The sequence below is a fragment of the Xiphophorus couchianus genome, chromosome 23 (genome assembly GCF_001444195.1).
Source record: "Xiphophorus couchianus chromosome 23, X_couchianus-1.0, whole genome shotgun sequence".
Taxonomy (NCBI): Eukaryota; Metazoa; Chordata; class Actinopteri; order Cyprinodontiformes; family Poeciliidae; genus Xiphophorus; species Xiphophorus couchianus.
In genome coordinates, this window is record NC_040250.1 from 16,552,270 (window position 1) to 16,569,859 (window position 17,590).

The window sequence follows — 17,590 nt, forward strand, 5'->3', positions numbered from 1 at the left end:
AGACGGCTTTTTTGCTGTAGTGTTCAACAGTGACACCATGTGACCAACGCCCCTCAAACTGTAGGGATCATTTTCCAAATCTTCTCTATTTCTTTAGAAGAATGACTCTTTTGTTGTTTTGTGTGTGATCTTCCCCTGATGCACCGTTCTCCATGACTCCTGTTGTATAAAATAAACAGGGAAACTATTATTAACATACAGCAGGTATCGGGTTTGTTGTGCTAAATAGCTAAATAACTAGGTTTTGAAATACTTTAAAAAGAAATAGGGGGCACTTGTAAGTCTGTTCCTTCAATCATCTCTCAATTTTATTTTATTTTATTTTATTTTGGCAAATGACAGTAACTTTAGAGAAAATCCAGCCTAATTACAGTTCATTTCACCAAAGAGATGGACAAAAGGACATCCGCCGTCAAGTTGCAAGCATTACCTCATTATATGACATGACAATATGCTAATTTGAACGTGGCGTTTTGAACGACTCTCCTTAAACTTTAATTACAAAAGATAGCATAGTGAATGTGAATTTAGTTTAAAATGTTTTGATGTTGAACTATGAAAATGAATGGATTTTGTTTTGACTTGTGTACAATGAGCTTATGTAGTTTATCTCAGTTTCCAGATTACTGACAGAGGTATAGGGATGTTTATAAATTGTTTATAACACTGTTTAAAAGATTATAAAAGGTTTTTGTAAAGCATCTTCCTATCAAAATATAACAAGAAAACATGAATGGGTATTAACAATATCCTTGCATAGTAATTATTTTTGGAGCTCACATCCTTTACCCTCACCAAATACAACTGGTACCTTGCAGTGATTTGTTTTGTTTGTTTGTTTTGCCGTCTTGAAATTGTGCAAACATAATACAGTTAATCCTTGATGGTCAGAATATTTCCATATTATCACGAATGTTTTGGTGATGAAACAATAGAAACTCTTTCACGTGATGAATATGTTTCTATTTTTTTCTTCTGTAGGGTTAAACAATGTTGTGCTGTGAATCAAAAATATTTTAAACTTGAAGTTTCATCACCCAGTTTTGTTGACCAAATCTCCTCTTGAACATTAATTAAATATTTACAACACATTTTCTATTTTAAAAATGACACATAGCACATAAAACAGAATGCTTCACTAAAGTAATTAACATTTTCCTTGTAGACACAATCCACTAGATCCCTAAAATTACTTCATAGCAGGTTGTTTGGGTTCACCTTCAGGTTGCTATAAGGGCTCTAGAATTTACATTTAATATTTACTTACTACTAAATGTGACCTTAAGTAACACAGAACACAGTAATAACTTGTTTATGAAGTTTATGAATCATAGTGGTCAGTAAAGTACAAAATTGCTCACAGTATTTCCTCCCTTAACAACTTTAATCAATTCCAGACTTTTAAAGCTTAATTTTCTGTAATAAGTGATACTCTACTAGAATCCCACAGTAGACTGCTGATATTACTTCAAGAATATAATACAATCTTGGTATTTGAGACTTAATACTGATAAACATTAAGGGTTACAATTAAATAGCCATGTTAATTTTGGTTCCTTTCTGATGCAAATGTTTGTAATTTTTCCCCAAGATTTTACTGTTACTTGTTAGCCAAAGTTTATTTAATAAAACTTTAAAAGTTTATTAAAGTTTATTTAATAAACTTTGGCTAACCAATACAAATCAAATAAAATTTATTAGATTTGAATACAAACTGTAGGATGACTAAAGAACAATTGTGGTGACAAGTGATAGTAAAACAGATGAAAGTTTTAGATTAGAATCTAAATTCATCTTGTTTTAATCCTGCTCTTTCCTGGCACATATTGGTCTGTATCTTTTATAAAACAGAGCTATAATTTTACACATCTCTGATGTTACATCACTGGATTTTCCTAAAAGATTCTTACTCAATGATGCCATCTGCTGGAATAACAAGAATCCATTGTAGCTCAAAAGAATTATTTCAGAGTCTATATTTATTACATTTAATGTCATGACAATGAATCAAGTCATGATAATAAATCAAGGCGGTTTTAAGTTGCAAATAACTAAGGTTCATAGAGACAATTATATAAACTGAAAGTCCTTAAAGATTAGAAAACCTTTTGCTTTAATCTAAAACATCTGAAAAGTAGAGTTTACATTTTCACAATATCTGTTTCATTCAGCAACATAATTATAAGCTATTTATTTTTAATCTGAATAGGATTTGACTTGAATTGTAAACTTTAAAACCACACAATGTTTTTCAATAGTGGAATGAACCACCTTTACACTGAGATAACCAACAGCACTTAACTTGACAAACTAACCAAAATATAAACTCTGCCACCACAACAGCCAGTATCAGTAATTATTATTTGCTTTGTGTTAATTTTGTGGTTGTTATTATCATTATTTTAGGTGACAAATATAGAAATGTAACTTGTTTTTATTTTAATGGCATTCTGATATGAAAAAAAAATCTAACAAGCTAAAAGAGAAACTACATGTTTCTCTCTAGAAGAGAAACATGTAGTTTCTCAACTAAACTTAATTGGGTATCATGAACCTCAAGATACCCAATTAAGTTTAGTTTTAATTATACTATTTAAACTTTAAAATGTGTTATTTTACACATATTTAGGTAAAAGATATAAGTTGCATACAATTAAGATATAGAAATTTTCTGAGCGTTTTTGGATACATGTCTTTTTTAAGTTTATACTGTATAAAATGAATTGTATGTAAGTCTTAGAAGGGATGCCTCCAAATTAGTGGACATTAAGCACAGTATTCATCCGCCCTCTGGTGGAGGAATGCATAAATTGCAGTTGGATAGGAGAGGACAAATGTCACTGACGTTTCAGCACCCTGCAGAAGGACAGCGCCCAGCTCAAATAACCAGGATTGTTCAGAAGTGCGACTGGTCTCCCCTATTTGATCTGGATATGCTTTATAACTATTATTTCGAGTATTGTATTTAATTACAGTTTTATAACCAAAGAGAGTGTAATCATTTTGTATCTTGGTCTTTGAGACTCTTGACTGAAATCATTCATTTCAGTCAAGAAATATGTTTTCCATTTGCAACTCTAAAGTTGCAACAAGTTAAAAGAAAAACTCTCCCAAATTGCTGTTTGAAAAGTGCAGCACTGCTCATTGCTCCTCTGAAAATAAATAGAGCTGACCTAAATATGGCTTCCCCTTTAGACGTCCCAGTGGATCACCTTACAGCAGAGAAGGTTAACAGGCTCCCCCCATGCTCTCTATGGACACTGGTTTCCTTATTAACAAAATTATTTTCAATCCGAGCCACAGGGCGACCTAATTTCACTGCTCATTTCTGGCCACTGGCCCACTCTCATCTGTTGCTGGTGGGAGCTAATACCCTGACAAGTACGATGCAAAAGGGCAGAGAGAGAGAAAAAGAAGCCACAGGCCCCTGTAGCTTTTTTTATTCAGGTGTGGCATTTGGAGTTGATCCTTGTGCTTCCCCTGACACTTGTATTCGTGTTCGTGGTCTTAATTAAAGTGATATTTCGAGGGAGAAGGTTCTGTTTGTTCAGTTAATGAACCCCAGTATTCTCTGCGGGCAAATGGAAATGCAAGAGCTCCAATTAGCATATGTTAGCATTTTACTATGTTTATTCCTCACTGCAGAAAACAGCTTACCAGGGCGAAAAGCTTTCCAGCCTTGTAGGAGCGGCTGCAGAACTTTTTCCACCCCGAAATAATTGACTGAGGCTAATTAAATTCGATCTGTGGGACCTGCGTTTAAGTGATTTATCTGTGCAAGTTTTGTTTTGAGTTGAACTTTTACTTCCTAAAAATTAGGAAAGACAAAGTGAAAAAAATACTTTAATTTCATAAATGTGTACAGTACATGTGTAGGGGGAAATAGCCCCTGGTTAGAGTAGCTTGCATCTTAGTGCAGCTTGCATATACATTTACATAATATTTGTCATATTTACACAAGCTTTGCTAGCAAATAAAGATACAAAAAAGAAAAGAAAAAGATGTGCAAAATAGTGGTCCACTTTTGCTTTTTGAATGGAATTGAGCTGCACTTTGATTGTCTAAATAATAATTATGATCAAAATAACTGTAGTAAAGATAATATAATAACAGGTAGACACATTGACAGTGTTGCAGTGGTAAGTCAGATAAAGAGCCATGAGATTTCTCCAAAAGAGAATGTCCATTAAATATTAATATTCACCTGTGGTTTTCTCTTCATCTTTGTTTTCATACCATTTAAAAATGCCAAAATATTGTTGCACTTATTTTTCTCTGTTTCTTCATCAGTTAGGTCAACAATTGGAGTGTCAGTCATTGTACAGATCATTATTTATCACTGCAGCTTCCCCTTGCGGAGACATCTGAAGACGTCGTTTCTTGCCAAACGTGGAGAAAGAATTGTGGACGTCCAGTTCACTTCGCTGTGCTGTTGGCCGCAGGGTGCAGAAGCCTGATGGAGTTCCGGGAATGTACACGTTGTGGTGATAGTCAGGTGGTGGGTGTGGGTGTGGGTGTGGGTGTGGGTGTGGATGTGGGTGCGGATGTGAGGGAATTGATGGCTGCGGCTGCTGCTGCTGCTGCTGTGGAGGAGGCGTGCATCGAGGAGTCCAGGGCCGAGAAGGAATCCCACTAGGTGATGGGGACATTTTGTAGTCTGCAGATAGACCAAGCAAGAAGAAACAACTGCTTATTATGCATAACTAACATTATTATGACAGAACTATTTTCATTTATACCAATGTCATGGAAATTTGGGTTTCGTAGTTCTTCCCAAAAAATAACTCAAAATAAGAGATTTTATTACAGGATAAAACTAAACGTTAATGATGCTTAACATGGTGTCTTTGGCAAGAATGCAGGGAAATGTGTCAACTTTACATGGCAACAGAGACATTTGTCATTAACTTTAATTGGAAGAGTATACAATTTCATTAAAGGCCACTTCAGTTCCAACATATCTGGACTCTTACCTTTCATGCCCTTCATTTGAGTTCCCCAGGTCCAGTATTGTCCAGGTGCCATTGAAGTGACATAGTTCTCTGGGTCTGCATGCATTGCCTTACGCATAAGTGTGCCATCCATATTGATAGAGTTGTAACTATAAAAAAAGTCACATTCATTCAACAGTTTTAAAAATGGTTTAAAAGTTGTTTATATATATATATATATATATATATATATATATATAAACATTCACAATTCAGAAAATATACTTAATGAATGTAAGGAAATGTAATATTGTTTAGCATACCAGCTACTTAAGTCACAATGATACCTTTTGATGGAAGAGTTCTGGGTCTTTGTGAGAGTCCAGTCTGTGTTTGGTTGCTTCAGCTGCAAGGACAAAGATATGTCAGCTCTTCATCAAAATTTGACTGAAATATATTTCTGCAGCTTTGTGAAGAACATCTATTTTCACAAGCCTTTTCAGAACCCGTCTTCCTAAAAGCAGGCTTGTAAAAGAAGGCCTTCTGTCCACTTCACCCTGGTAGAGCATAGAGGTCATTGAAAAAGGACTGGAGCATTCTATTGTGTCTGTCTTGAAATGGTGGATTATTCCACATGGAATCTGACTGCCGCCTTGTGGATCTATGTAAAAGCACACTTTTTTTTCCGAGGCGCTTTCGGCAATGGCCAACTTTCACTTTTATCCTCTATTGTGGAGCGGAAAACTGGAAGCTAAAGGAAATGAACCACGGGACTTTTTCGGACTTGGGGCTCATATTATGCATTCAACGCTTGATTAGTCCATCTAAAGTTGTTAACAAGGGGAGTGCGACGTAAGCGTATTATTAAAATCGGCATTCAAAATAGTCTTCTCGCCAACTACGCATAAAACCAAGTAGAACCCCCACAGGGATGAAACGAAACATGATTTTAATCTTCAAAGGAAAGCGTACCCGGGAAAAAATTAAGAAAATTACACACGTCATTGTTTTGTGGACTTTATGCATCGTTTTTCATTAATATTTTTCTGATGCTCCTCGAGCAAGGTTTTTAATTAAAAGTCTCTCAGAGAGCCTTGGAAAAGTTTGTCGCCCTCGCTGATTCAAGTGCACAACTCTGCACGCGTACGGCGCAGTTTGGAGCGCACGTTCACTCACCCCACCTGTCCTGTCTGCTTACCTCGCTTGGACGTGTATTTAATCTTCCTTTTCACCTCCAATCCATCAACTCAAGTACGCCTGTGCATTCGCTTTATGCAACGCTCAAGTAGTTTCTTTGTGAGTTGTCTTTTTTTTTTTTTTCCTTTGTCATCGACGACCTTACGTAGGACTCGTCTGAGCGCACGAGCAGGGACTCTGGGTGAATTACTGGAACCAATTAGCGAGAGGAAGGGCACTTTCTCCAGAAGGTCCATAGCTGCAGGCGGAACAATCAGCGTGACCTCAAAATCCCTCTCGTGGCCAGAGGTGCTTGTGCCGGTGACATTTCCCCCCTCCCCTCTTCTGCCTGGCGGAGCTTAGTGCGAGCACTCTGACTCTTTGTGCCTCTAGGATTTTTTTCGGGAAATAGGGGCGACAAAAATCAGCATTACGCACACGTTTACGCTCTGATGCCCCGTCTGTTAGAATTAGAAAACACCGGTCTGCACATCCTTTTGCCGTAAATGCCCTCTCTCCTTGTCTCCTTCACTCCCTCTTCTTCGATTACAGCCTTCCCCTCTCTCTCCTCCCACCCTCGATCGGCGTATCTCCCTCCCTGCCCCCCCTCCCCACTCTCATACAAAGGACAACACCGGACCGATCTACAGGCAGTCCACGTCTCAGTCCGGCCATGTCCTTGCACCCCCTCCTTCCCCCCCCCCCTTCTCCTTGTATCCCCCCCCCCCCCCTTTCCCTTCTGCGATGTCCTACTCTGTCTTTCCGAAACCGCCTATTTGCCATTTCTCATCAATAATTGACACCCCCGCCCGTCTGCGAATACGCCACATTGTTGATAGTGCAGCCCGGTTGTTGCTTTTGCCCTTGAGGCATAGTTAGTGGGGTTATGTGTCCCATATTGTTAGCATGAGAGCGAGAAGGCATCAGGGAAAGCCAGCAATAACTGCATGTAACCAAACTAATGCCTTTAACCTTGAATTTGTGCTCACACTCAGGTGCTGGAAGCAGGTGCGCGTGCAGCCTCATTCCCTGACAATTATTGGCAGAGACACCCAGTGATTATTCACACAAGTCACATCAATTCCCTTTTAGTTCATGTATTATGAGAAAACACCACAATTATTATTAAGACTGAAAGCGGAGCCAGCTTTAAACGCCCCCCTCCGTCCCCGGCCCCCACCTCTCCTGTACTGTAAGTGACATCTCACTTCATTCTAAGTCACGGTCCGTGCGCACCGTACGCTCCACGCAAGATGGTGCTTTACACTTTCATTAACTTGTCAATTAAAATGCAATTTCGCGTCATGTCATTTCATTCCGCGAAGGGAAAACATTACCACGGATTTCAAAATTGAGATAAATTAGCCTGTTGTCTTTAAAAAAAATTGTTCCTTAGACATAGTGAAAACAAAATCACTTAAAATATTTTTATTTCATTTAATTTTGTTGTTGTTGGGGGTTTTTTTAGGTTTGACTTCACACCTGTGCGGCACGCGTAATGTGACCTTCAAGAGATGAAATGTCACTCTGGCGCGTTGTTACAGAGAAGGAAGTAAAACGAAGTAACAAAGCGCAGTTTAAACTCCTGCATTGTTTCCCGGTGTCACGCTCACCTCGTTCGGAGTTGTAGCTCCGTTGTTGACAGATGCGCTCCGGCTGTGCGCGTTCCACGAGTTGTCCGCGTTCTTCGCCTCGTTGTTCCTCGGCGTGCTGCTCGGGCTGCACGGCTTCAGAAACATAAAGTCACTTTTGGCTGATTCGGGGGTCAGACAGGCTTTATAACAATATGACTGAGAAAAACTGCTATTTCCATTCACCTCCATGCAGTTCGTAGGTACTTTGGACGCGGATGAAATCTGCAAGTTGAGGTTGGATTTTTTGAACACCTCCGGGGGCGGCTCTGGCTGAAACCCCCCGCAGCAGCAGCAGGCTAAGGGCGGAAGGTTGTAACCGCTGTGGGTCTCCTGGTCCTTGTAGCACTTAACAGCAGCCAGCACGATGATTGCCACCAGGAATATTAAAGATATTGTGCTGAGTGACACGATGAGATACAAGGCAAGGTTTGAGGGGGGTTTCGGGCTGAGTGTTAGATCTCCGAAATCTGACAGCGACTCGGGCACGCTGTCTACAACTGTGAGGACAATAGAGGCTGTGGCAGAGAGCGGCGGCTGTCCGTTGTCCTTGATTAATATGACTAACCTTTGTCTTGTTGCGTCTTTCTCAACTAATCGGCGAATGGTCCTGATTTCGCCTGTGTATAGAGCCACGCTGAACAAGCCCGGGTCAGTCGCCTGAATAACCTGGTAAGACAGCCGGGAGTTTTGCCCTGCGTCTGCGTCTAACGCTGTGATTTTGGTCACCAAATACCCCGCGTCCACAGAGCGCGGAACCACCTCCGTGGCAACAGAGCCGTTCTTGGGCAGCGGGGACACAATGACAGGCGCGTTGTCATTCTGGTCCAGAACAAACACGTTGACCGTGACATTGCTGGCGAGAGGGGGGAAGCCAGCGTCCTGTGCCTGTACCAGAATCTGAAAGTTTCGAAGTTGCTCATAATCGAAAGAGCGCAATGCGTATATGTTGCCGTTGTCGGAGTTGATGGAGACATAAGTGGACACGGGCATGCCCTGAATTTGACCCTCCAGAATAGAATAAGACAGATATGCGTTCTGGTTAGAATCTGGGTCGAATGCAGAGACAGAGCAAATGGAAGCGCCCGGGGCGTTATTCTCGGTCACATAAACTGTGTATGAAGGTTGAGAGAACCGCGGGGGGTTGTCGTTTATGTCAGACACTTGAACCAGAATTGTTCTTCTGGTGGAGAGTGAAGGGGAGCCCAAGTCTCTGGCTGTAAGTGTGATGTTGAACTCAGACACAGTCTCTCTGTCCAGCGGCTCGCTTGTCACCAGCGTGTAATAGTTTTTAAAAGATGAATGGAGCTGAAAGGGGACATTATTCGGAATCTGACAGTCCACGTTCCCGTTCTCTCCCGAATCTCGGTCCATGACGCTGATCACAGCTATTACTGTGCCAGGCGACGCGTCCTCCTGGACAGGTGTGGACACTGATGTGAGGATAACTTCGGGAGCGTTGTCATTCACATCCAGGATGTCCACCAGTACCTTACTGTGTACTGCCACAGCCGACGGTCCTCTGTCTTTTGCTTGAACGTACAGTTCATACACACTGGCTTTCTCGTAGTCCACAACGCCCTTCACACGTATCTCCCCCATATAGGGGTCCACGCTGAACAATTCACGCACCTTAAGAGGTGCGTGCCCGCTAAACGCGTATGTAACTTCCCCATTTGAGCCTTCGTCCAAGTCTGTGGCGTTTAACTTCAGCACCAGCGTTCCCCTGGGTGCGTTTTCCACCAAGCTCGCCCTATAAACCGAGCGGTCAAAGACAGGCACGTTATCGTTGGCATCTAACACAGTGATAGTTATTAGCGCTGTCCCAGAGCGTTCAGGTGAACCTCCATCAAAAGCAGTAAGAACCATTTCGTGCCTTTTTTGCTGCTCCCTGTCAAGCGGCGTATCCAGCACCAGCTCCGCAAACTTGCTGCCATCATTGCGCGTCTGGATGTTGAGCACAAAGTGCTGGTTTGCGCTCAGCTGGTAGGAGCGCAGAGAGTTGGTGCCCACGTCCTGGTCCTGTGCGCTCTCTAAAGGGAAGCGTGAGCCGGGCGCAGCAGACTCTGTGATGTCGAGATTGAACTCAGTCCACGGGAAGCTGGGGGAATTGTCATTGACATCTAAAATCTCCACTTCCACTCTGTACAGTTCTAACGGGTTTTCAATGACAACTTGTAGGTGTAGAAAACAGCTTGGGCTTCTTTCACACAGGTCCTCTCTGTCTATCTTTTCGTTAACAAAGAGGATTCCATTCTCCAAGTTCACTTCTAAATACTGTTTCTTTGCGCCGGAGACGATGCGAAACCTTCGCGCTGAAAGCCTGGCCACATCCAGACCCAGATCTTCTGCGATGTTGCCCACAAATGCTCCGTGATCCAGCTCCTCGGGGATGGAGTACCGAATCTGCGCGAGCACCAGGTCCACCACACACGCACACAGGAGAAGACATATGACCAGACCAGTCACCGGAACCCAGCAGCCTCTGCAGAGTTTACGTTCCATGTCCGCGGCGTGCGTAAAAATAAGCTTATCCAGACATGCTTTACCTCTTAAAGCCTGTCACCATTAAAGCTGCGAAGTTTAAAATCAAATTAGATAAACCTAAAAGAGTTTGTCCAGATACAAAAAATATATATATAAATATATATATCCCAAGATGAAAAGTTTTTAACACCTATCTGTGTATAAAACTTTGTGGGAAACTGCAGATGAAAGAACAGCAAGCGAAAGGAGAAAGACGGTGGCTCTCTGTGCTGTGCACCACGCGCAGCACTGGTGTGTGAACGGGGGGAGGCTTGCGCTTTGATTTTCCAGAGTATTAGACACTCGGGGGAGCTGGTGGTAAGGCGCGCGCGTGTGTGCGGGTCTCCAGGCGTGTGTGTGTTCATTTGTGTGTGTGGAGAGAGAGAGAGAGAAAGAGAAGATAGAGAGAGAGGAAAAGAGAGTGAGAGGGAGAGAGACGGTGCGTATGACACTGAGAGAGAAAAGGAGGGAGAGAAAGATAGATGGAGGGGGTGGACGTTGCTCCTCGCTGCTCTGTATTGGAGGACGTCGACGATAAGTGCGACTCTAATTATGGTAGACGTTTAACCCTTTCACATCCTCCTTTTTGACCCATTAAAGAGACGAAGGGGGGCATGTTTGACTCCAGACGTCAAAGCCAGATTTGGATTAGAAAACGGATAGTGGTCGCTTTCTAGGCTGCATTTACCGGATAAGGATTTGTAATGATGTCCAGGGAGTCCTGCAAGATGACCGTGATGGGCAACACGACTTAACAGTGTTTTCTCATGACCGCGTTGTAGCTTTTTTGAAAAGAATAAACTCATTGAGTGTATTGTTTTAGATAACAGATGTTTTATCCTTCTTTTGCGTTGCTCGAAAGGCCTAGTAGTCGCTACCAGCAGACTGCCGGGACTCCATAATGCTTTTTAATTAGAGGCCTTTGAAGATGAATGCCCACACTGCAAAACAGTCCCATTCATTAATCATCACACACGAAATGGGCTTTTACAAAAAGAATCTTTGATGGGTCAGGATATTCATTTTTAATCAACATTCAAATGAGTGTGCCTGGGCTTAAAATGATTACACGGACGGTCCTGACTGGACAGCACAGCCACGCAAATGCGAATTACGCGACTTTAATTCACTTAAGTAGACCTGAACATGTATCAACACAATCAACATAAAAGCTATGGTATGAAGCCATAATCATACTTGTCTCTAATCAGGTATTACAGCCAGGATCAAATAAATATCCCAAAGGTTTACAGCCTCTGAAGAGGAGAAAAAAAACGCTCACATGCAGACTGATCCAACAGAGGAATCTTAAAATCAGATTACAAATAACGCCAGTGAAGGAAAGCACCATCATATCGTTTATGTCAGCAAGAAAGTCTCTCTGAAGCGAGGCACATGTTAGCTTGGATCTAATCTTACCCATGTTAATCCCGGCCTGTAAGAAAACCGCTGAACGGCAGAGAAAGAGAGCGACAGAGAGAGGGAGGAGGAATTAAATGCCGCCTTTGTGAGTCCAAGTTCGTCTCCAGACAGACACGAGTAGCATCCTAATGCAAAACTGTGGCGTGAAAAGTAGGACTTTCTGGGACTTGCGGCTCTACCTTGACCCCGTAGCAGCACTGTGGATGACGAGTCACTTGTTAGTGAGTGAAAATTTGTGAGTCAATAGAGAACAGGAAACTGTTATTTTGTCCTTCCTAGTAGAATTTGATCACCTGTTACACTTTGAACAGATTGGAGGAAGTGATGGGTTCTTTTCATCTTAAAAGAACCAAACTTCTGCTTTCGCAAGTGCAAACTGTTGCGGAGCTTTACGTTGTAGCAACCAATTACGGGAACATAAATAGATTATCGATGTCTGACTTTTTTCACCATTGCTCGCATGTGCTATCCTTACTTTAGAGAATGTTGCACGGAAAGTGCTACTCCCACTTCCCCAAACAAGAATCACAGATATACAACACCCCCCACTCTTCAGGAAATTAAAAAAAAACTAAAATCCCTAGGTTTAAATAAGCAGAAAACACAATCTGCTTGGAGACTTAACCTCAAACAGATGGTTAAGCTTCTCCAGAAATGATTACATTTCTGGAAAAAAAGAGAAAGAAAAAAAAATCACCACCACCAGTTCCATTGCTTTCCACTTCTTTTTAATTAACGGAGTGAAGGATTAGTGTACAGCTATCCGGGATCAAGCGTCCTCCAACGGAAGAATACAAATGTTTTGTGATAAATAATCCCAAAGCGCTCCGCCCGGTGCTCCCCTCGGTGCCTGATATTAACATGCATTACACGGAGCATTAAGCCGGTCTCATCCGCCCCTATCGCCCGGTTCACCTCATTGTCCGACAAAAGGAGACCCATTACTTTCTCTGAGCTGATGCGCAACAGCCACCTGACCGTGACCCGTTACTTATGCCTCGGTAGAGTGTCACAGGATGAAACAACGCCAAGGGGTGCATCAAGAAAGGTAGTAGATAGTGTATAGAAGTTTAATTTTATTTTATTTTTTATTTTTATACTCTAGAAGTTCGGGATTCTACAAAATGTTTTCAACTTATCACTGGTGGTGTTGCATCGGCCCACGACGAATAGACGAATCAAGCGGATTCATTACAATCATTCGTGATCCGATGGCGCCATCAACTGGGGACTCTGCAGAAATGGAGACGTGTATGTAGTTGAATTCTTCTAACTTAATAATAATAATAATAATAATAATAACTGTGATTATACTCAGTAAGGTTTAGATCATTATTCATTGTCAATCCATCCATAACCTAACACGCTTATCCTTGTTTGTAGGGTCACGAAAGGTGCAAGTGCCTATCACCACCGGGCGAGAAGCAAGACAGGTCACCAGTCCATCACATGACACCAGGGGGACAAACAGAACGAACAACCATGCATGTTCAAACTCACACCTAAGGGGAATATAGAGAGATCGATGAACCTAACCGTGAGAGAATCCAATGCAGTGTCCAGTGCATGTTGTCCACACATGCACTGGACAACATGCAAACTATGTGCAAAAAGATATCTCGATTTCCTAGCTGCAAGACAACAGTTCTACCTGCTGTGCCACTGTGCAGCCCAACAACCAATTCGTCAGTTTAGAATATACCAGACTTTTAATATAAAGAGTGACGTTATTTCAACGAGTCCTTGATGCAAAGCACTCCAACAGGGTTATTGCTGCTTTTACAGCATCTGAAGAGGCTCCACGGCATACCAGACCCTCTACTTAACAAAGAGCATAAGGTTTTGTTTTGTTTGTTTGTATGTTTTTTTTAACAAATGCCCACCTTTTTTTTTTTTTTACACCAGACGTACCAGGAGTGGCTTCTGTAAAAAATGCTTAATTTTAACTTCATCCTACCAAAAGTTGTAGTTAATGTGACTGCGTTTAACAAACTTCCTCTGTCCTAACATCTCCATCATCCATCCATCCATCCATCCATCCATCCATCCATCCATCCATCCATCCATCCATACATACATACATACATACATACATACATACATACATACATACATTTTTTCTTAGACTAGATTAAGAAATGTATTTAACAATGACAAACCCCGAATCCTTTATTAATCCGCGGTCCTATGGCGCCATCTAACGGACATTCATCAGTATAATACCGTCCAGTGGGTTTGTTGAAGCAAGTGTATGGCGACATCTTCAACTCCAACTCCACACCTCCAGGGGGTCCTGATGTTTGCTTGTTTGCTTACTCAGGTGGGTCAACAGGAGTCTCCCAGGACCTTCATGGTGTGGGATGTCAGGGCAACAGGTCTAGAGACGTTAATGACTGATGGGTGAGTTTTCTTGGTAGAAGAAACCAGGCAGGATATCTTCCACAACGGAACCTTCACTTCGGTCAAGCTGAGGTTGAAGAGGTGCTGCAGAGCTGCTCTGCACAGGCCTTCAGGACTCTGGAGCTGACACCATCTGGACCTGCAGCCTTGTTCTGCTGAGTCTCTTCAGCTGCCTCTTCTCTTGACGATGGGGGAATTTTTCTGCCATAATTCAAGAGCACACATTTTCAGTCTGAAAGCAGAATTTCAAAATCCCCCCCACACTTGTCTTCTAAAGTGGGAGGAGGAGGAAAAGGGAGCAGCAGCATCTCCTGATTTGGTTGAAGAAAAACTTGTGGAAGCAGAAGAGTTCATCACTCAGGTGGAGGACAAAACATCTGAGGTTTGACAGGACAGCTGTGGGTCAAAAGAGGTGGATGTCTGTTTGACTGGGGTCAGGAAAGGAGGATGTTGAGATTGTTCCTGAACTAAATCTGTTGAAGTTTGTGTTCAGCTCATTTACCCATCTTAAAATATTAATTAATTATCTCCCAGGTAAATTAGTTGACTCAGTTGAATGAAATCAAAATTAATGCATGAGTATGTGTACTGGTCACATTTAAAACGGCATTGAGACAAATTTAACCTGAGCATGTTTGATGACTTTAAGGCCTTTAGCATTACATTTACTTATGGCGCCACCTGTTGGACATTGCGCAGTGTAACGGCTATTTATGGAGAATTTACTTATTAAAAAGACTTGTGGATCGTAATTCTATAAAGAAAGAAACGTCTTCTAAATAGTTAGTTTGTAATTTGAGAAGATTGTACTTTTCTTTGTCATTGTCATTTACAGGCATTTACAGGCTGTTTGGGTTCCACATGGAACCCAAACAGAGCTTATAGACTGTACTTTTCCATTTTGAATACATATTGAAACGGATATTGTCCGTTTCAATATCGTGGGTGACTATTTTAATAATTTTCACAACATAGACAGTTAAAAAGTACAACAGCTTTGTTTCCGTTTATTCCAACACATTTTTCTTTTTTTTTTTCGGCGAAAGATACCAGATAGTTTTGGGGAATGCTGCCTTTACAACGGCACTATTATGTCGTTTCTCTATTGTTTATCGTTTCTCTTAAGATAAATAATATTATTATTATTAAAAAAAAAAAGAAAAACGTCGGACAGCGCCCGTGGTCGAACCCGCGGCTGTGAGGCCACGGTTTAGTAACTTGATCGTTCAGGTTTGATGTAACCACTGAGCTACACCGACGCCGAAAGCAAAACCTGCACAACTTGATAATAAAGCGTAACACCGATGAGAACATTATGATGGCCCATTGGTGTTTGTTTCTGGGCACTTATTTAATTCCTTTCACTTTCTTGGTGAAACGCAGAAGAATAAGTGCCTCAGTCATTTCTATTTGCCCCATAAATACGCGTTTGGTTACGAAATCGTCTCCGCCATTTTGTGAGTGGCAATCCCATTACACAAGGCTTTGGAGAATAGATTTTATATTCAAAAGAAACACAAACGTTTAAACCAAACAAATTTTCTATGTATCAAATACACAAGTACTAACAACTGTGATCACTGAGAAAAAATAAATCAGCAATGCCAAAAATATAAAATATAACATAAAAAACAGAATTGAAATAGCCTTTATTGTCCCAGCGTGGGGAATTCAGTTGCAACCAAAGCATCAAGCTACATAGGTTCACAAAGGATTAAAATTTGGAAAAAAAACAACACACACACACACACACACACCATGCTTTATGGGCTCTTTGCTCCTGCAGCGGTGACGTCACATCCGCATGAGCGAAATGAGGCTTACCTGCTTTTGCTTTGAGTTACCATGACATCTAGGAAAGACAAAGTCGTATTTTAGAAGCAAATAAAGCAATACCACGAGCAATGTTGTCTTCCAAATATAATGGGCTTTTAAGTTTTCATGGATTTCCACGCGATCCTGAATTAAGAAGACGGTTGTAAATATTCGTTGCGACAAGTTAAAGCTAATTATCATGTTGTATTGTAGTCTTAAAGCGTCAGCTTAGCGGAAGAGCCGCCAGACCACCTCTACCAACCCACAGCCAGCATGGATCCCTCCTCTATTGCGGGCACCAGTAATAAGATAAACGTTGGTTATGTAAAGAAAACAGATACATTCACTGTTGATACTTGAGCAGTTTAGAGAAACAGCCTGACAAAGGATGGACCGTTGCTGCAATACATCCGATAGCCCGCCATATTGAAAGTGGTCTTAAGAATCAAAGGAATCAGCTTTTATCGTCTCATAGGAATCATCAGAGTCAAACCTCTCTCACGCCAAGAGGACAGTGGCTGATTTTTAGATTTTTGCCGAGATAAGATATGTGGATAAGATCGGCTTCATGTGTAATTATTAGTTGATCAGCAATCTCCCAGAATTAAGGAAATCGGTGATTTACCTGCTGGCCAATTTATTTGCTGGCCGATTTATCGGTTCATCCGAAGTAGCGATTATGCTGTGTAATGTCCAAATGATGGAAAATCAAATCATAAGTGCAAAATTCAGCTTTCATCCCAATCATCCCAGGACACTACAGGTTCACAGAAAGGAAATTTCAATATAATGTCTTTCAAAGGGTGTTAAAAAACAAAAATATGAAAATAAAATAAATGTTGCTACATACAGATATACAAAATGTCAACAAAAACAATAAAAACAGGATGATTACATGTCAATTAATTATACCACGAATGCATGTTTATCCACATATTGCGTAAGACTAAATATTATGTGATGTCATGTTTATTTGTATAGCACATTTTAGCAACAAGGTAGTTCAAAAGTGAAAAAGGCGGCGTGATTGCAGCTCAGTGTGGGGATTGTTTCAGAAATGTCCATGCTGACAAAGAAAATCCGCAAGGGGGAGCCAAAGTCAAACAAAACGCATAACAAAATATTGATTTCAAACTTGTCTTCTCTCACACACTAAGACTTGTATACACTATTCAGAAAAGGAAAAAGGAAGAATCTGAAAACCTTGATTTTAACAAATGACTTTGTTGAAATTTTAAACAATGGTGCATATTTTTGGAGAAAAAAATCCACTTCACAATATTCTCCACCTAATATTTTTGTAGAACCGTATAACTTTCAGTGCAGTTGCAGCTGTCAGCCTTTTGGAGTATGTTTCTACCAGTTCTCCATATCTATAAACTCAAATTGTTGCTTATTCTTCTCTGCAGAAGTTCAGTTAGATTGAATGGATAGCATGTAAAGAGCTTTTTGTTGCCACATTCAGTATCTCAATTGGATTTTGTTCTAGACTCTGACTAGACTGTATTTTTTTGCCACACATAGTGCTTATGTAGGCCACAGAGTTTAATCTCGGTCTTACCTGAGCAAAGCACCGTCTTCGGTTTCTTTAGTCCTCACATGGCTTGTAGCTTGGACAGCCTATGATAATCAATATAAGCTTTCTTCTTGCCATATATTCATAATCGGCATATTTATGGAGGGCAAGAC

General features: G+C 41.1%; 1 protein-coding gene across 2 annotated transcripts; it reads right to left on the reverse strand.

Annotated features, from left to right (window-relative positions):
• Window positions 1-3,830: 3,830 nt before the first annotated feature.
• On the reverse strand, window positions 3,831-11,886 carry LOC114139681 (putative protocadherin beta-18). 2 transcript variants are annotated; one of them, XM_028009733.1, is made up of 5 exons: window positions 7,925-11,885; window positions 7,721-7,834; window positions 5,279-5,337; window positions 4,974-5,101; window positions 3,831-4,657 (listed from the first exon to the last, which is right to left on the reverse strand). In XM_028009733.1, the coding sequence occupies exons 1-5, from the start codon at window positions 10,241-10,243 to the stop codon at window positions 4,311-4,313; spliced, it is 2,967 nt and encodes a 988-aa protein (XP_027865534.1). In that variant the 5' UTR covers window positions 10,244-11,885; the 3' UTR covers window positions 3,831-4,310. The 2 variants fall into 2 exon arrangements, with proteins under 2 accessions (XP_027865534.1, XP_027865533.1); XM_028009732.1 differs by having other exon boundaries at window positions 7,721-11,886.
• Between the last annotated feature and the right edge of the window lie 5,704 nt (window positions 11,887-17,590).